The sequence below is a fragment of the Spermophilus citellus genome (assembly GCF_964194105.1).
Source record: "Spermophilus citellus genome assembly, chromosome: 2".
Taxonomy (NCBI): domain Eukaryota; kingdom Metazoa; phylum Chordata; class Mammalia; order Rodentia; family Sciuridae; genus Spermophilus; species Spermophilus citellus.
In genome coordinates this window covers 114,475-134,425 of record NC_138183.1, presented here as the reverse complement: position 1 = coordinate 134,425, position 19,951 = coordinate 114,475, and the positions used below count along the sequence as shown (strand labels likewise).

Here is a 19,951-nt window from a genome sequence, read left to right as displayed (position 1 = left end):
GAAATAGAAGTGGCAGGAAGTAATAAACATCTATCTTAATATCAATTATAAAGGGTCTAAACTCTCCAACTTAAAGACACAGGCTGGAAGAATGGATTAGAAAACAAGACCCAACTATATGTTGTATGTAAGAGATTCACCTTACAGGCAAAAACAGCCACATGCAGAAAGTAAAAAGATGAAAAATTATATTCCACAAAAATGGACCCTGAAAACAAGCAGGAGTAACTACTCTCATATCTGACAAAGCAGACTTCAAATCAAAATAATCTGAAGAGATAAAGAGAATTTCAATCAAACAAGAAAATATATAACAATATTAAATATTTATACCCCAAATGTTGGTGCACCTAATTACATAAAATAGATACCACTCAACATAAAGACTCAGATAGACCCCAGTACTAGGTGATTTCAACATGTGTTTCTCACCAATAGATAGATTATCCAGACATAAACTCAATAAGGACTCTTTGGCTCTAAAAATATATAAATCAAAAGGACTTAACACACATCTGTGGAATATTTTACTCAATAACAGCCAAATTCACTTTCTTCTCAGCTGCTTATGGAACCCTATCCAAAGAAGGACACAAAGCCAACTTAACAAATACATAAAAATTGTATAATTCCATTAATCTTATCAGGTCATAATGGAATGCAATTAGAAATCAATACCAAGAAAAAATTACAGAAACCATAAAAACATGGAGATTAAACAATGAATGAGTGATAGAAGAAATCAGGAGAGAAATTTTTATCTTAGAACCAAATGAGAATAGTGATACAATATACCAGAACCCCTGGGATACTGTGAAGATGGGTATAAGAGGAAAGTCTATAGCTATGAGTGCCTGCCTACATAAGAAAAGGAACTTACTTCCACATCACAAAGGCTATCTATGACCGACTCAAGCCAACTCCACAGTGAGTGGGGAAAGCTGAAGGCATTTCCTTTACAGTCTGGAACAAGACAAGGTGTTCACTCTCACCACTTCTGTGTAATATAGTCCTGGAAATTCTAGGCAGAGCAATTAAGCAAGGGAAGAAAATAGAAGGGATCCAAATAGGAAAGGAAGAAGTCAAATTATCACTGTTTGCAGATGATATGATACTATACCTAGAAGATCTAAAAACTCTCCACCAGAAGACTGCTACAGCAGATAAACAAATTCAGCAAAGTAGCTGGATACAAAATAAATATCCCAAAGTCAATACCTTTTCTATACACCAATGATGAATCTGCTGGGAAAAAAATCAGAAAAGAATCCTATTTATAATAGCCTCAAAAAAACCCCACAAAACCTAGGAATAAATCTATCCAAGGAGGTGAATAACCACCTCTATCATGAAAACTACAGAACATTGAAGAAAGAAATTGAAGAAGACCTTAGAAGATGGAAAGACCTCCCATGTTCATGAATTGGCAGAATTAATAGTGTTAAGATGGCCATACTACCAAAAGCAACATACAGATTAATGCAATCCCCATCAAAATACCAATGACATTCTTCATGAAACTAGAAAAATAGTCCTAAAGTTCATTTGGGAGAATGAAAGTCCCAGGCTAGCCAAAGCAATTCTAAGCCAGAAAAGCAATGTTGTAGGTATCACAACACCTGATCAAATTATACTACAGAGCTATAGTAACAAAAACTACACAGGCATAAAACCAGACACATAGGTCCATGATTCAGAATGGAAGACACAGAGACAGATTTACAGTCATCTGATCCTTGATAAAGGCACCAAAAACCTGCTGAAGAAAAGACAGCTTTTTAACAAGTGGTGTGGAGAAAACTGGTTATCTATATGTAGAAGAATAAGAGAAGGTCCTTATCACTCACCCTGAACAAAAGTCCAAGTGCATCAAACACTAGGAATGAGATCAGAAATTTTGCAACTGCTTGAGGAAAATGTAGGGTTAACACTCCAAAATACAGGCAACAATTTCCTCAGTAGGATTCCTAAAGCTCAGGAAGTAATACCAATAATTGATATTTATTGATGGATCCAAGAAAACAAGAATGTGAAGAGAGAATATATAGAATAGGAGAAAATCTATGCTAGCTACTCAGCTGACAGAAGATTAATATCCAGAATATACAAAGAACTCAAAAAGCTTAACACCAAAGGAAAAGAATTAATAAATGGGCCAATGAGCTAAATAGATACTTCTCAAGAGTAAATATAAATGGTCAAATATATGAAAAAGTGTTCAACATATTTATCAAATCAAAAGTGGATAGATTTCATCTCATTCCAGTTAGAATGACACCCATCAAGAATACAAATAACAAATGCTGGAGAGGATGCAGAAAAAAAGGGACACTTTTACACTCTTAGTAGGACTATAAATTAGTACAACCACTATGGAAATCAGTATGGAGTTTACTCAAAAGACTAGGCATGGAACTCCCATACAACCCAGCTAGACCACCCTTTGGTATAAAGAATTAAAGTCATCATATTACAGTGATAAATATGCAACCATGTTTGGGGCTGAGGCTGTGGCTCAGCGGTAGAGCACTCGCCTAGCACTTGTGAGGGCCTGGGTTCGATCCTCAGCACCACATAAAAATAAATAAAATAAAGATTAAAAAAATATGCAACCATGTTTATAGCAGCACAAGTCACAATAGCCAAACTATGGAACCAGCCTGGGTGTCCATTGACAGATGAAAAAATAAGGAAAATATGGTGTGTGTGTGTGTGTGTGTGTGTGTGTGTGTGTGTAAAATATGGTGTGTATATATATATAAAGTATGATACACACACACACACAATGGAGTTTTGTCCAACCATAAAGAAAAATGAAATTTTGTCATTTGAAGAAAAATGAATGGGACTGAGAACACTATGTTAAGTAAAATAAGCCAAACTTAGAAGGTCAAGTGTCATATGTTTTCTTCCATATATGGAAGCTAGAGGATAAAGGGAAAAAAAGTGATGGTGGGGTCTCATGAAAATCAAAGGAAGATCAGTAAAGTAGAGGAAAGGAACCAGGGGAGAGAGGAAGGAGACAAAGGAAAATACTAGGGAAATTATATTGTTATTGTATGCATGTACAAACATGTGACAACAAATCCTACTATTATGTAAAGCAATGATGTATCAATAAAATAAAAAACTAAAGATATATTAGAGCAAATTTAGCATTGTTTAAATTGATTAAAATTAATTATATCAGAAAAAATAAAAGATCATATATTTTGTGGTTCCTTTCATAGGAAGTAACCAGGATAAGCAAATCTATTGAGGCAGAAGGAGATTGTTGGTTGCCAGGGATGGGGGAGGGAGGAATGAGGGATGACTACTCAATGGGTGTTGAGTGTCTTTCAAGTGTAATATAATGTTTTGTTTTTTTTTTTTTTTTTTTTTTAGATTTGGAGAAAATAGTGGTGCAATATGGTGATTGCATTAAATGCTATTGAATCATACATTTTAAAATGATGAATTGCATATTAAGTGAATTTCAACTTGATTAGGAACAAATCCCCACAAGCTGCTGACTTGTGGTACGCAAACTCCCAACTCCCTGAAATCGCCGCTTTCAGGGAAGGCCACCTGATGGTGACCATGGTAGTATTGGGCAAATGACACTAAAAATGACACCCTGGATGGCAGGGTGGATGATAGGCAGGAGATTACGGGACCTAAATTAGGAAAAGGCAATAGAAGGAGAGAGCAGAGCTGCCAGCAGACTAATGTTGGGGACTAAATGTGCAGGACTGAGAGCCCTGGAGGCCGAGGAAGACCCAGCAGTCTTCCCCAGTCCAAGGTAGGAGCCAGTCTTGTCTGGAGCTGGTCGAAGCAGAGTGATCATTTCTGTCTTCAGGGTTCCCATACACAGACTGGCTGGAAGATGAGGGCAGGCTGCAGTCTCCCTATCGCCTCTTTTTTCTGTCCTGCAGATGTTAAATCTATTTGTGGCTGTGATCATGGACAACTTTGAGTACCTAACGCGAGACTCTTCCATCCTTGGGCCTCACCACCTGGACGAGTTCATCCGGGTCTGGGCTGAGTACGACCCAGCTGCGTGGTGAGTGAGCCCCAGTGTTCTGTGGTTTCAGGGGTGTCCCTACCCCTGGCTGCCAGGACAGGGTGGGTCATGTCTCACTTGAGTGCCCCTTCAAGTGTTGGTTGGTGCCCAGGATGGTGCTGATGTCCCCTCCAGTGGTTCTTTCTTTTTGGTCTTACATACTTTGATGCAGCTCTGGGCAGAGACATGGACTTTGAAGCCTCAGTTTGGCTGTGCCCAGGGGACCTGTGAGGCTGGTGCTCCTAGTGCACGGACTTTCTTGCTTTTCTGAAGGCCTATCATGTCAGGGGTGCACGGAGAGGAGACAGCATGGCCCCACATGCTGTGAGGCTTGGAGAGCTTTGAGAACAAAAATAATGTGGGGTCTTAGGGACCCCACGTGCAGGGCCCAGGGGTCTTCCTCTCTGCCATCTCCCTTGGGAATAGAAGTCAAGGTGTACCTCTGCCCCAGCCCTGGTTGCACATAATGGGTACTTGGTGAGCTTTTATTGAAAACAAGGGAGCTACCAGGAAGGCTGTAGTACATTTAAGACCCTTTACCATGGGAAGGTTTACCATGTTACATAAAAGAGGGGTGATTGTTTTCCACGTGGAGCAAGGCTCTGATGGGGAGGGTTTGGTCCAAAGGTGAAGTCATTGGAGACCCTGCTCCATGAAAGAGCCCTGCACACCCATGCTGTGCTGTGACCCTAGGACAAGACCACAGTCAGGAAGGCAGGCAGAGTACCAGGCTCTCACCTGCTTTCTCCCTCACTCACCTGGCCCCTTCATTCACCTGCTCCCTCCCTCACTTACCTGCTCACTCATCTGCTCCCTCCCTCCCTCACCTGCTCCCTTCCTCACATACCTGCCCCTTCTATCTCTCACTCACCTACTCCCTTCCTCACATACCTGCCCCTTCTATCTCTCACTCACCTACTCCCTCCCTCACTTACTTTCTCCCTCCCTCCTTCACTCACCTGCTCCCTCCCTCCCTCCCTCACCTGCCCCCTCCCTCCCTCACCTGCCCCCTCCCTCACTTGCCCCCTCCCTCACCTGCTTCTTCCCTCCCTCACCTGCTCCCTCCCTCCCTCACCTGCTCCCTCCCTTACCTGCTTCCTCCCTCACCTGCCCCCTCCCTCACTCGCCCCCTCACTCACTCACTCACCTGCCCCTCCCTCCCTCACCTGCCCCCTTTCTCCCTCACTCACCTGCTCCTTCCATCACTCACCTGTTCCCTCCCTCCCTCCTTCACCTGCTCCCCCCTCACTCACCTGCCCCCTTTCTCCCTCACTCACCTGCTCCTTCCCTCACTCACCTGCTCCCTCCCTCACTCACCTGCTCCCCCCTCACTCACCTGCCCCCTTTCTCCCTCAGTCACCTGCCCCCTTTCTCCCTCACTCACCTGCTCCCTCCCTCACTCACCTGCTCCCTCCCTCCCTCACCTGCCCCCTTTCTCCCTCCCTCACCAGCTCCCTCCCTCCCTCACCTGCTCCCCCCTCACTCATCTGCCCCCTCCCTCCCTCACTCACCTGTTTCTTCCCTCACTCACCTGCTCCCTCCCTCCCTCACTCACCTGCTCCCTCCCTCCTTCCCTCACCTGCTCCCTCCCTCACTCACCTGCTCCCTCCCTCCTTCCCTCACCTGCTCCCTCCCTCACTCACCTGCTCCCTCCCTCCTTCCCTCACCTGCTCCCTCCCTCACTCATCTGCTCCCTCCCTCACTCACTCACCTGCTCCCTCACTCACCTGCTCCCTCCCTCTCTGACTTATTCACTTACTTACTCACTCAGACAGTAGTACCTGAACGCTGTCCCCTGCAAGATAGGACACAGGGGAATGTCTAGGAGGCCTGCCTGTGCCTTTGTTCCATGAGTGCTCAGGAGCCATGCTGTGATGGGTGGTTGTCAATGGGTGGTTGATGCTCACTCACTTCCTGTGCCTATGGGGATGACAAAACTGTGGAGTGGGGCAGCTCCCTGCCCGACCACCTCTGCCTCACATGGGCAGAGAGCCTGGAGGAGTGGCCAGCCCCCTGTGGTGTTGTTCTGCACTCCATGGATCTCCTAGGGCTCTGCCTGCTTTTCCTCAACTGGAGCCAAGTTTTCCCTACCTTGGGGCTTGATGGGACTCCTTCATCCCATCTCACTTGGCCTCTGGGAGCACCCCCCATCACAACAAGGACACAGGGGGTACTACTTGAAGCCCTCCTCGTCTGGGCAGATCCCATAGCCACCAGTGTCTAGGGACTCTGAGACACTGGCCGCTCCTGTCCAGGCTTCTCTAAGACCACAGCATCTCCTTGTGTATTTTCATCTTAAGGAGAGGTTTATGGATTTTCACAGTACAGGAGCAGCATAGTGGCTATGTGCATTCAGTGGTGCCCATGCCCATTTCCGTGGCTTTGGAGAACCTTGTTGTTGCTGATGCACCCGTATCTTTGTCCTCTATGCCCAAGATTCTTACTAGAATGCACAGGCTTCGGGTCTGTGGCCAGGAGACTGAGCCTTGTCACGCAGGGCAGGGCAGGCAGATTCTACCTTAGGCATGGTTTAGGAGGGCTCCAGGAAAGTCATCCAGGCCTGCTGGCCTCAGGTGTCACTGCCATTTCTGGATGTTTTCCCAAAAGGAGAGTGTTGCAGAAAACAGATACTTTGCTGGATGCACTCCTGTAATCCAGCAGCTCAGGAGGCTGAGGCAGGAGGATCACAAATTCAAAGCCAGCCTAGCAAGGCCCTGTCTCAGATTGGGGGCTGGGGATGTCGTTCAGTAGTAGAGCACCCCTGAGTTCAACCTTCAGTACTGCAAAAATCAAACAAGATAATGCAGAGCATGCTTTATGTGATGTAATCTGCACTGAAGCAGGAAGCCATCCAGAGGGAGGCAACAGCCAGGTCTTCCACAGGTGACTACAGGCAAGAGCAGAAACAGAAGTGGATGTGGGCCCACGCAGCTTTGTGATTGTGTGCAGCAGAGCTCATACTCTCTCTCAGATTCCAGGGAAAAGAACATGGGGCTCTGGAAGGTGTGGGTGGTTGGGATATGGTAAAGAAAATCCTGTGGAGGAGTAGATAGCAGAGCACGAGCCATGCCTCAGTGGGGCATAAATAACACATAAGACCCAGGAACCCCGAGTGGCAGACACGCTCTCTAGGCAACACATGGGACTGCTCCCATGTGTGCCTAGTGCCTCTAGACTGCCCGAGGAGGCAGACAGCCCAGAAGCTGTGACCAGGCAGCCTGGGTCTGGATCCACCTCTGGGTAGAGGAGAGAGAACCTTGGTCTTCAGTGGACTCCACAACAGATTCAGGCCAGTGGTCATCTTTATTTCCCTGGTCTCCTCCTGATTTGAGAGAAACTTTGAATCTGTAACAAAATTTTGTTAAATTTCCCAACATTGTGTATGCATGTATATGCACATGTGTGGTTAGGTTTGAATACACAAGTACAGACTTGTGTTTTTTGTGCAGATGCACAGGTATATTTGTGTGCATGTGTGAGCCCATGTATAATATGTATGTAATGTGTGTTCACACAAATGTGTGTACATGTGCATGTTTGGGGCATACATGTGATTGTGAGAGTATGTGTGTATATGTGTACAAGGGAGCTGCATCTTTGTGGGTACATGCCTATATTTGTGTGCATGTGAGGGGTGTTCACAGGTTCATGCACATGCTGTGAGTGCAGGTGTGTGAGTTCACTGCGTGTCGTATGTACATGGCTGTGTGTGCATGTGTGTGAGCGCGTGCATGCTGTGGGAGGCAAGGAAGGCATGGGTTGTTGATTTCTGGCACTGCCTTTCCTCAGCCTCTTTTGTTGCCTTAGCACTTGTGGTGAGCTGTGGAGACTCGAGAGGAGAATCACAGTCACATTTCTTGGAGTGATCTGTCTGCTTGTTTTATGTTCACCCCTCTGCCAGTGAACGTTTCCTGAGCGTAGCTGTGTGTTGGGCTGGGTCCAAAGAGGAAGCAGGCACATGTCTCAGAGCAGCATCCAGGCTACACTGTGGGAGGCAATGGCCTTCACTCAAGGCCAGGCGTTTCTGAGGAGGAAAGGTGGCATACCACTTGAACAAGATGGGTGGAAGAGAGGGAAGGGTGGGAGCAGAGGTGTGGGAAGAGCAGGAGGGTTGTGCCAGGCTGGAATGGAGAATGCGTTACAAAGGGACTGGAAGGAGTCTGGGATGGCTGAGACAGGGCTTGAAATTTGGGTTAAGCAAGTTGCTTCCATTTTTTTTATGGACAGTGGGCAAACTTTTGAATTGGGGATTGACAGTATCAGGCCCCAATGTTTCATCTAGTGGCATCTGATTGATTTGATAGGCAGGGTAGTCCTGAGGCCCAAAACCCGTCATGTACCCAGCACCCTATAATGGTAACTAGAGTCCAACAGGTGAGAAAGCCACCTTGGGTGAAGCCAGAGTGAAGGTTTCTCTTCTTCTTCCAGAAGAAATTTGACATGACTTGGAACTGATTGGAAAAAGGGGACTGTAACATAGGAGAGGAGGGCAACAGTGGTGGCCCAGGGTTGCTGGTCCTGGAGAAGGGTGTCCTTAGCTGGACCAGCAGGTTCCAGGGCAACACACAGTGTGTCAGGGAGATGGGGACTGTCAGGGGACCTCTGCCCCAGGATACAGCTATCTCATCTGGGTTTTTCCTCCGGTTGCTGTGATGGGGAACCAGAAGGGACCAGGGTAGAAAGAAACTTGTGGAGAGAGGCCCCAGCACTCAGGGAGTGAGAGGGGCAGACAGAGACAGGGAGGGCATGGCAGGCCCAGGTGAGCCCCACCAAGCACGGGGAGGGAGGGAGCAGTGTGTGCAGAATGGGGGCTCAGTGTGGGCCTGTGGGTGTGGATGTGTTCTACCTTTGCAGAATACTTGGGCTCCAGAATTTATCTTGGGATTGACACACCTCCTGGGGAGCTCCAAACCCCAGGCCCGCAGCAGTTGACCTACCCAGCTGCACTCCGGCCTCCTTCAGGACTGCTCAAGACCACGTCCTCCCCTCCTGCTGGGTGGGTGGGCGGGATGGGCTGCACCCTGCCTTTGTTGCCATAACCTGTGACATTTCCTTTCCAGTTGCCGGATTCATTATAAGGATATGTACAGTTTGTTGCGTTGTATTGCGCCACCCGTTGGCTTAGGGAAGAACTGCCCTCGTAGGTTGGCCTACAAGGTTTGCAACTTCAGAGCCTCCATCCAACATACTTCCCTGCCCGAATCGCAAACACAGCACACACTCCCTGCCTGGTTTGGGAATGATGACACCTCACCTCTCTTCCTTCTGCCCTGCCCTGCCCCGCACTCTGGCCTCCTTGATGCTTTGGTTCCCTGACAATCTCCCTGATCCCTCCAGCTGGCTGGGGGCAGACAGCTTTTGGAGACAGTGCATAGAAGGCTTTCTGGCCAGGCCATGTCAGCCAGGACCAGCCACTGGGTGGGGCCAGGTTCTGCACCAGGATGCAGCCGTCTCACCCGGGTTTTTCCTCCAGGCTCTCGCGGGTGGGCTGATGGTCAGATAGGCCAGAGGCTGAGGGCCCGTGGGAGGGAACTTGGAAACTAGTAAACAGGAGCAGCTGCCCCTCTGGTTCCTATGAGGTTTCTGGTTCTCTGGGGGTTTGGGGGAGGCAGAGGCAGAGTGGGGCCCAAAGATAAGCCCACTTGCATTGCTTCTAGATGGATCTGCTCAGCACAGTGGAGGAGCCCCTGGTGTAGAACTATGGGAGGAGAGCAGTGTTGGGAGACCCACCTGCCAGGAAGAGGCTGGGTCTGAACCTGCTGTGCCTCTGGGACCCCAAGCCTGGGAGCAGGCACCCAAGGGCTGAGGGAGTCCCCAGACCCAGTGGCCTCTCTGCTTGGGGAACACTTCATCACAAGCCTCAGACACCTCCCTGAGTCCAAGCCTTGGGTTCCAGGCCCACCAGGAGGCTTGCCTCTCTGTTGGTGGGACTTATGCTGTCAGGCGGTGCAAGAGTGGCACCAGGCCATGCCTGCCCAGCTGCTCCCCACCTCAGTCTCCTCCCTACCCAGCCCTGACCCCAGCAGCAGCCCTGCCCGGGTTGGCCTCGGGCGTCTCTGGGCTTGGAGCAGGACTTGACCCAGGGTCGAATTTGGCTATAGAGCTTCCAGACTCCCTCTCTAGTTTCCTGGTGTGTCGCAGATTTTCCTCACTCTAGCCTCTGGTCTCACCTGGGAGCCAATCTGACTGCTGCGGCAGTGGCCGTAGCAGCTGTGGCTCAGCCACAGCGTTGTCTCCACAGCACTCCGCAGCTCTTCCCGCATGGTGAAACAGCGCTTTCTGATTTGGCCTTATCTGTGTTCTAAAAGAGTAAACCAGAAATTCACAGCCCAAAGCCGCCCCGATGCAGCCCTTTCCCTCCATGTTCATTAGCTCAGACGTCACCCTGCCCGCTGTCCTGCGTGGGGCTGGAGTGAGGAGGTGAGGCTGGGGGTGGGGCCGCAGGGTCCAGTCAAGCAGAGAGAGCCCTCACTTTGCCTCTTGGTTGTGGGCATCTAACCGGACACTGATTAACTGGATCTGTTTTCTTGTCTGCTTCTTCCCTGCCCCTGCTCCCTGCTCTGCCCCTCCTGCTGTGCCTCCTCCCGTGGACCACCCACTGTGCCTGGGCCTCTCTGGGACGGGTTTCCAGTGGGCGCATCAGTTACAATGACATGTTTGAGATGCTGAAGCACATGTCCCCGCCTCTGGGGCTGGGGAAGAAGTGCCCTGCTCGAGTTGCATACAAGGTAGACCCTGAGCCTGCACCCCAGAGCTGTCTGTGCCAGGGCTGGGCCTGCCCGGCCTGCAGCCGCAGGGTGCTCCTGGGCTCTCCTGTCTGCTTCCTCAGGGCTTGTTGGCTGACTGCACCCGGCTGCCTCCCTGTTCCTGTCTCCTCTACCCCATGCCCTCTCTGCTCCTATCCCAGACAAGGGGACATGGCCACCACCATGTCTCTGCACTGGCCCAGGGTACACAGCGCTGGCTGCCCCCTCTGCTGACAGCCCCAGAGAGGCTCAGGAAGATGGAGCCAGAGTTTAGGTCATTCTCTGCCCTTCACCCTGCCTTTCCCTTCCTAGGAATGAGGGGACAGACCAGTTTCTTGGACAGAGGTGGTTTTTTTTTTTTCTGAGCTCAGAGCCACTCTGGCTGCCCTGTTTCCTAGGCTCTAGTGTGGGTGGTATTGTCAGGTCCTCAGGTCAGGCCCTGGGTGCACGTGGGAACTGCAGGACCTCTGGTGCTTCTGCATACACCTGCCTGCCGAGCTCTTTAAGTGCAGGTTCCCAGGCCAGGCTACAGTCTCCAGAGGCTCCTGGGCTCCATGGTGGGAGGGAAGCACTGTGGTTTCAAGAAAGAAAGGGTGTAGAGGGGCATTTTGCTATCATTCATGGGGTTCAGTGGCCACTGCAGGAGAAGCATGTTCTCAGGGCCTGGAGTCAAGGTGGCCAAACTGTAAGGAAGGGATAGACCCAGGGTGTCTCCTGGCCTTCCTCCTGGGGCTGGGCAGGCCAAGCCCACTGTCCCTGCCCATACCATCATCAATCACCCACCCCTTCTGGGCCCCTTCTGGGCCCCACTGCTTCCAGCAAACAGGACTGGCCTGTGTCTCCCTCTGTCTAAGAGAGCATCTCACAGAGTTTCCCCAATTCTCTGGGCGTCTCCTGTCCACCCTGTCTCTGTGCCCCATTCTAGGTCTTCATCTGCCACCTGATTCAGAGCAGCCTGTGGGAGCTGAGCAGCTCCTCCCAGCCACACACAGATGCCTCTGGTGTCTTCCTCGGCCCCTCCCCACCCCTGACTCGCATGCGGGTGGTGTCTGCCAGAGGCCCTGCATGCAAGGCTGTAGCTGTGACCCCAGGAGGGAGAGCTCTGTCCACATCGACACCAGGCTGGGTGGCAGGCTGCGAGGCCCTGCCCAGCCTTTCCACCTGACTCCAAGGTTTTGGGTGTGGTGAGATCCTGGAAGGCTTCAGAGTGGGAATGAATGGCCCTGGGGAGCTGGGGAGGGAGCTGATACCTGTTTGCCTTGACCTTGCCCTTATACTTCTCAGAGGTCCCTGGCCCTTGGGGACCCTGGGCAGGTAGTGGGATCCCTGGTGAGTGCAGCCCTCAAGCACCCTGGACGGAGCTCTCCCCTCTTGGAAACCATCTGCTTGCTCCTCTTTCACTCCCATCCCGACTCCCCTCCCTGGGAGAGGAATTCCTGGCCTCTCGCACTGCCATCGGTGCCGGTCTGCAGGGACGCCATGCTCTGGGAAGCAGGTTTTTCCTGGTGTACAGCACACATGCTGTGTGAGGTCCTGACACCATGGCTGGATGTGCCAAGTGGAGCTTTGCCAGCATTCGAGGGACGACGTCTGGCTTGTGTCTTCAGCACCCCCACTTCTGTCACACTGAGGCCGCAGAATGCAGGGCCAGGATGCTGGGGACAGGGCTGCGTAGCCTCCCCAGGGAAGGGACTAGAGGACTGTGCTATCATAGGGTACACACCCCAGTAAGGAGTTCCTGACTGCAGCCCCCATCATGGGCAGTGGACAGCGTGGTCAGGGTGCTTGTGGGCTCCATGTAGCACCCCAGATGCACCCAATCCCCCATTTTTCCTCTAGGCCTCCTTGGCTCTCAGTGCCTGAGGCTCTGGTCAGCTATGGGCCCAGCCCAGAGGACCATACTGCCAATGTGCCTGTCTCCAACTGCTCTGCCCTAAAAACTGAGGAGAGGGAAAGGGCCCACTCAACACGGGGACGGGGAGAGAGTGTTCCTGGCCCCCCGAGTTGTGGCTGGAGGAGCTGGAGGCCCTATGCAGTGCCCTCAGTTCTGGGTCCTTCTGACTGGAAGGAGCTGGTCTTGAGGACTCGTCTTGCTGCCTTGAGCTGAGATGTTCTCTGCCTTCTGATGGCACTGAGCTGGATGGTAAGAGGTGGAGCTCTTATGGGCCTGAGTTAAAGTCACCCCTTGAGGGTGCTCAATGCCATCTGGGTCTCAGAGCAACACTCAGGGCCATCACCTCTTGTCTAGATCACCCAGCTGCACAGAAGGAGGCGAGATGACAGAGTGCAGGAGAGGAGCCCCTCCTGTCTGTGAACCCTGCTCGAGGCCTCTGTCTTGGGCCTTCCATAGCCAAGGCCACAGTCCCTTTTTCTATCGTTGGGCAGTGGACAAAGATCCCTCTGGCTGAGAGTGTCCCTGTTTTCCCCGAAGCCCTGGCTCCTGGCCCCACATCCTTACTTGAGTCCCCACTTTTCTACAGCCAGGAGAATCCTTAGTTCAGATGAGGGTAGGGCCGAGGGTGAGTGTGAATGCTGGCAAAACTCCCATCCACCCAGACTCGCTTGGCCTAGGTACCTGCAGGGACCACCTCAGGGAGCTCAGCAGGCCTCCGTGGACTCTGAGCACGGCATAGTCCTAGGGTGGGGTGACCCATCGCACCTGGCCCTGACCTGCCCCCACTCCTCCCCAGCGCCTGGTTCGCATGAACATGCCCATCTCCAGTGAGGACATGACTGTGCACTTCACATCCACGCTGATGGCCCTCATTCGAACTGCACTGGAGATCAAGCTGGCCCCAGGTAGGTGAGGTCTCAGAGGAGGGAGGGCAGACCATGACCACCGCCTAGAGAACCAACCCCAGGTGATCTGCAGGGAAGAGTGGGGAGGCGGCTCTGTCTGGAGGGACAGCTGCACCCAGCAGCAGCTCCAGCTCCTGGTAGTGTCCACACGTGAGCAATGGAGTGGCCCCATCTTCAGGCAGGAGGCCAAGGCACCGCCAGCAGTGGAGGCCAGACAAGGCCCAGCCCAGGCTGCAGGTGCCTTCTGCTCCCTTCCCCTTCACAGAGAGCCTGAAGCCACCAGACGGGACGGCTGTCCCTGCCCTGCCCTGCATCTACCCTGGGGCTCCGCCCCTTTCCTGCTGGGAGACATTGAGGCCAGCCCCCTGCACACCAGGTCCCACTCCTCAGGGACATCACACACCTGCGTTAGCTCTGGCTCGGTGGACTTTCCCTCTACTGGGTCACTTGTATCAATGTCTCCTTCCTTTAAAGGCTTCTGCTCTCTCCTCTCTGTTGATTCCTTCCTTCTTAGCAGCCAGCTCCCTGTGCTGGTCTCTGCTCTCTGGTTCTCTTTTCCAGTCCACACTTGGGCTCATGGCCCACTCTGTTGGGTCTGTGTCATGTTGAAGAACCCAGAGGTCAGTTTTTAGTGCTCACCTTGTGGCCCTGCTGCAGCCCTCCTCCGTTCCCACTCCCTTCTGCTTGAAACCTTTTACATCTCTCATTTTTTTCTTGCCTCCCTCACTCTGAATGGCAGTATGCTTCAAAGCATTCTCTTTGCCTCAAAAGCATCGTCTCTGCTTGCTCCTTCACCACCTCACCTATTCCCAGGGCTTTGAATATTAGGAACTGAGTCTTGTATTTTGGTCCACCCCAGTGTTCCTCAAGTTTCTGTGTCACCTGGAAGCCCAGTCAGTGCTGCACAGCTGACTCCTGTGAACTTAGCTCCAGGTCTCCCAGTCTCCTGGCCTCATCAGTGGAGACCTATTCATCCTGCTCCATAGCCAAACCTTGGAATCATCCTTGTTGCTGTTTCTCCTTTTAATTTTGGATTTGTGTTTGATCTCTTATCATATCTTCTTGACTCTGCCTTCAAAATATATCCAGGAAGTGTTTACTTCTATCTCTCTGCCAACTGCCAGCTCCTGGTCCCAGCCTGTCAACTCTTGATGAGTTGCTGCAGCCTTTGACCTGGTCTGTGTCTGCCCTTCAGCATGACAACCTGAATGATCAGGAAAAAACCAACACAGTTGGTGGTCCTCTCGTTTTCCTCTGATGCAGAGAGAAGCTGCAGATAACCAATGTAAGGAATAAAAGAAGGGCATCACTGTGGACCCTGTTGACAGGAAAAGGGTAGCAATGGAATGTTGTGGTCAACATCATGTCAGTGAATTCAACAACTTAGGTGAAATGGAAAAATTCCTTGAGAACACAAACTACCGAGCTCTTTCAAGTGTAGATAACCTCAGTGATGCTATTTGTGTTAAATAAACTAATAGTAAGCAGCCTTCCAACAGAGAAATTCCAGGCCTAGATGGTGTCACTGGTCAAGTCTACTAAACATTTAGTGAGAAATGTTTAGACTTTGGTTAATCCTATAGACTCCTCCAGAAAATACAAAAAGAGAGAGTATTTCCCACCCTATTTTAAATAAGCTTTACTTTGATCCTAAAATCAATGATATAACACAAAATAAATTTATAGACCCATATGCCTCATGAACAGAGATATAGAAGTCTTCAACACAACTTTATCAAACAGAATTTAGCAATACATAAAAGAAGACAGTGCATAGTGATATAGTTGGGGTTTATTCCAGGAATGCAAGGCTGGTTTGGTATTCAAAACTCAATGAATGTAATTTACCATATTAAACAATTAAAACTGTATGGTATCAGTAATCACAGAGAAAAAGCATTTGACAAAATGTAATATTAGTTCATGATAAAATTTCTATGTAAGCTCAGAAAGAAACTTCCTTCAAGCCTAACGTATCATCCCACAATGATAAACGTTATCTATGGGAAAACTTCAGCTAATACCCTATTTAAACAAAGAAAGACAGATTCTCTCCTTCTAGGATCAGGAACAAAGCAGAGATCTACAGTCACCACCTATGTTCAGTGTGGTACTTGATGTCTCAGTCACTGTGATAAGGCAAGAAGAAGAATGAGAGCGAGAAGTGGAAGTCCCTGTGTACACCACTGGCATGACTACCTGTGCGAAAAGTCCCAAAGAGTCTGTTGTAAAAGTTGCTGAAACTAGTGAGTGTAACGGGCTCACAGGATGCAAGGCCAGTACACAAAGGTCAATGTGTGACTCTGGGCTGGCAGTGAGTGGCTGAAGTGGAAGCAAAGGGCTCATGAAAGTAGAACCACAACCATGGAATTACTTAGAGTCTTCACTCAGGATGTGTGGGTTATCAGTTAGAAAACATTCATAAGAGAAATCAGAAAACCTAAATACATGGAGCGTTTCTGTGTGATGTTCATGGATGTGAAGACTTGGTGTTGCTGGGACATCAGTTCTCTCTACATTAATCATCAAAATCAACAGGCTTCTTGGTAGTAATTCACAAATCAAATCCAAAATTTATGAGAAAAGCAAAAGAACTTGAATGAGAGTTCTGAAAATGAAGAACAGAGTTCGAAACTTACCCTTTTCTACAAAGCATCCTTGATCTATGTGTGGATAAAAGGGTGGAGACACAGAGCAATGGGCAGAATAGATTCTCTCACTCATGTAATCAGCTGATTTCAACAAAGTTGCAAAGGCAGTTAAAGGGGAAAAGATCATCATTCCCAACAGATACTGCTGGAAAAATTCAGACAAGTATATGCAACATGAAAAAAATTCTTGACTCCCATGATCTTAGTCTGCTCAGGCTGCCTGCACTTAATACTAAAGACTGGGCGGCTTAAGCAAACAGAAACTTACCTCCCGTAGTTCTGGAGGCTGCGAAATCTGAGATCAAAGTGCAGGCAGCATAGGCTTTGTCCCCAGGACTACTCTTGTGGCTTCTAGGCAGCTGTCTTCTTGCTGTCATCTCATGGCCTTTCCTCTGCACAAGGTGAGAGAATATGCGTGCCCTCTCTGGGGTCTTATAAGGACACAGACCCTATGGGTCAGGCCCCACCCTTAGGCCCTCATTTAATAACAATTACCTTGTGACAGGCCTGGTCTTCCAACATGGTCACATTGGTGTTGAGGCTTTTTTAAGTGAATTTTTGGGGAAAACAATTCAATCCGTAGCACTTGAAATGGGTCATAGACAAATGTAGAATCTCAAAACATAAAACTTCTGGAACAAAATGTTGGCAACTTTGAGTTAGGCAGAGATTTCTTAACACACAAAATACATCAACCATAAAAAAAAAAGTTGATAAACAACTCATTAAAATTAAAACTTTTGGGCTGGAATTGTGGCTCAGTGGTAGCGTGCTCAGCTTGCATGCATGAGGCACTCAGTTTGATCCTCAGCACCACATAAAAATAAAATAAAGATATTGTGTCCACCTAAAACTAAAAAAATAAATAAATATTAAAAAAATTAAAACTTCTAGGCTGGGGACATATTGCAGTGGTAGAGCTTGCCCAGCATGTGTGAGACCCTGGGTTCAATCCCTACCACTCCAAAAAAAAAAAAAATCATCTAATTTCCAAAATTAAAATTTTAGCTGTGCAAAGTGTTGTATACCTGTAATCATAGCAATTCAGGAAGCCAAGGCAGGAGGGTTCTAAGTTCAAGGCCTGCTTGGGCATCATAGTGAGATCCTGTCTCAAAAATAAATAAAATTTTTGCTCTTCCAAAGATATTTAAGGGACTGAAGATATAGCTCAGCAGTTGAGCACTTACATTATTATGTGCAAGGGCCTGGGTTCCATCCCTAGCACTGCCCCCAAATAAAAAGGTATTTAAGAAAATGAAGACAAGCCTAAGATTTAGAAAAGATATTTGCTTAACACATATCCAATATAAGTATGGTATCCATAATATATTATGAAAGTCACAATAAGAAAATAAACAACATTCTTCATAGAAACAGAAAAAGCACTCCTGAAATTCATTTGGAAAACAAGAGACCCAGAATAGCCAAAGCAGTCCTTAGCAAGAAAAGTGAAGCAGGAGGCATCATGGTACCAAACCTTAAACTATACTACAGAGCCATAGTAACAAAAACTGGCATGGTATTGACACCAAAACAGACATGTAGACCAGTGGTACAGAATAGAAGACACAAACCTGCATAAATACAGTTATCTCATACTAGATAAAGGTGCTGAAAACATTGATTGGAGAAAAGACAGCCTCTTCATCAAATGGTCCTAGGAGAACTGGAAATCCATATGTAACAAAATGAAACTAAACCCCTAACTCTCAACCTTTACAACTCAAAGACAGTATGTGTGGGGACAAGTGCATGGAGTACTTCCTACATGACATATGTTAAGGGCACCTGAGTGGCAAACCACTCCCCGTATGCTAGGCGTGAGCGCAAACCACTTACCCTCTAGGCACAGCCCTGGGCATTAGACTGTGTGTAAGTACTGGCTCCATGGCCCGCTCCTTGATTGGTTGCCTCAAGTACAGTTGGCAAGAAATTGTATTGGTGGCTGCCTATAATCTGCTTAGCTACTGTTATATGCATGGTAACTATGCAATAAAGTCAGACCTGCTTCCAGCTTGGTCTCCAGAGGTCTTGATCCGTGACCCCACAGCCACACTCTCCTCTACCCAGTTCTGTGGACCTCCTCGCTGGACGAGAGAGAGCCCACGCAAATATGTAAAATTCTTAATTCTTCTAATTAGCACCTCTTTGTGCAAATTTAGGAATTCCCTGTCCATGCCCTTGTCCTTTTCTATCAGGGTGATTTTTTAAAAATTTATTCTAACAGAATGCATTTTGACATATCATTCATAAGTGGAGTATAACTTCTCATTCTTCTGATTGTACATAATGTAGAATCACACTGATCATGTAATCATATATGTATGTTGGGTAATACTGTCTGATTCGTTCTACTGTTCTTTCTACCCCTGTACCCACTCCCCTCCCTTCATTCCCCTCTGCCTAATCCAAAGTACCTATATTTTTCCCTAGCACCCCCTTATTGTGAATTAGCATCTGCATATCAGAGAAAACATTCGGCCTTTGGTTTTAGAGGATTGGTTTATTTCGCTTAGCATGATGTTCTCCAGCTCCATCCACTGACCTGCAAATGCCATGATTTTATTCTTCTTTAAGACTTGAGTAATATTTCATTATGTATATATACCACATTTACTTTATTCATTCATCTGCTGAAAAGCATTTAGGTTGGTTCCATAGTGTAGCTATTGTGAATTGAGCTGCTGTAAACATTGATGTGGCTCCATCACTGTAGTATGCCGATCTTTAAGTCCTCTGGGTTTAAACCAAAGAGTGTGATAACTGGGTCAAATGGTGCTTCCATTCCAGGTTTTCTGAGGAATCACCATACTGCTTTCCATAATGGTTGCACCAATTTGCAGTCCCACCAGCAATGTATGAGTGTACCTTTTCCCTCACATCCTCGCCAACATTTATTCTTGCTTATATTTTTGATAACTGCCATTCAGACTGGAGTGAGATAAAATCTTAGAGTAATTTTGCTTTGCATTTCTATAATTGCTAGAGATGTTGAACATTTTTTTGTGTATTTATTGATAGATTGTATTTCTTCTGTAAAGTTTCTGTTCAGTTCCTTGGCCCATTTATTGATTGAGTTATTTGGTTGTTGTTTTTTTTTTTTTTTTTTTGGTGTTGAATTTTTTGAGTTCTTTATATATCCTGGAGATTAATGTTCTATCTGAGGTGCATGCTATAAAGATTTTCTCCCATTCTAAGGCTCTCTCTTCACTGTGAAGAAGCTTTTTAGTTTGGATCCATCCCATTTATTGATTCTTGATTTCACTCCTTGCACTTCAGGAGACTTGTTAAGGAAGTCAATTCCTAAGTCAACATGGTGAAGACTTGGGCCTACTTTTTCTGTTAGGTGCACGGTCTCTGTTCTAGTGCCTAAGTCTTTGATCCACTTTAAGTTGAGTTTTGTGCAGGGTGAGACATAGGAGTTTAGTTTCATTTTGTTACATATGGATTCCCAGTTTTCCCAGCACCATTTGGTAAAGAGGCTGTCTTTTCTCCAAGAAATGTTTTTGGCACCTTTGTCTAGTATGAGATAACTGTATATATGTGGGTTTGTCTCTGTGTCTTCTATTCTGTACCACTGGTCTACATGTCTGTTTTGGTGCCAATACCATGCCAGTTTTTGTTACTATGGCTCTGTAGTATAGTTTAAGGTTTGGTACTGTGATGCCTCCTGCTTCACTTTTCTTGCTAAGGACTGCCCATGTTTAAAATGA

At 48.0% G+C, this 19,951-nt stretch overlaps 1 protein-coding gene across 1 annotated transcript in view; it reads left to right on the top strand.

The window, feature by feature from the left end:
* The window catches only part of CACNA1B (calcium voltage-gated channel subunit alpha1 B), a 173,664-nt gene that overhangs the window by 140,909 nt on the left and 12,804 nt on the right, over positions 1 to 19,951 (top strand). Inside the window, exons 36-38 of the mRNA XM_081281719.1 lie at positions 3,915 to 4,042; positions 10,674 to 10,770; positions 13,479 to 13,587. Coding sequence (XP_081137845.1) covers positions 3,915 to 4,042; positions 10,674 to 10,770; positions 13,479 to 13,587 — 334 coding nt within the window. The remainder of the gene's footprint in view (positions 1 to 3,914; positions 4,043 to 10,673; positions 10,771 to 13,478; positions 13,588 to 19,951) is intronic.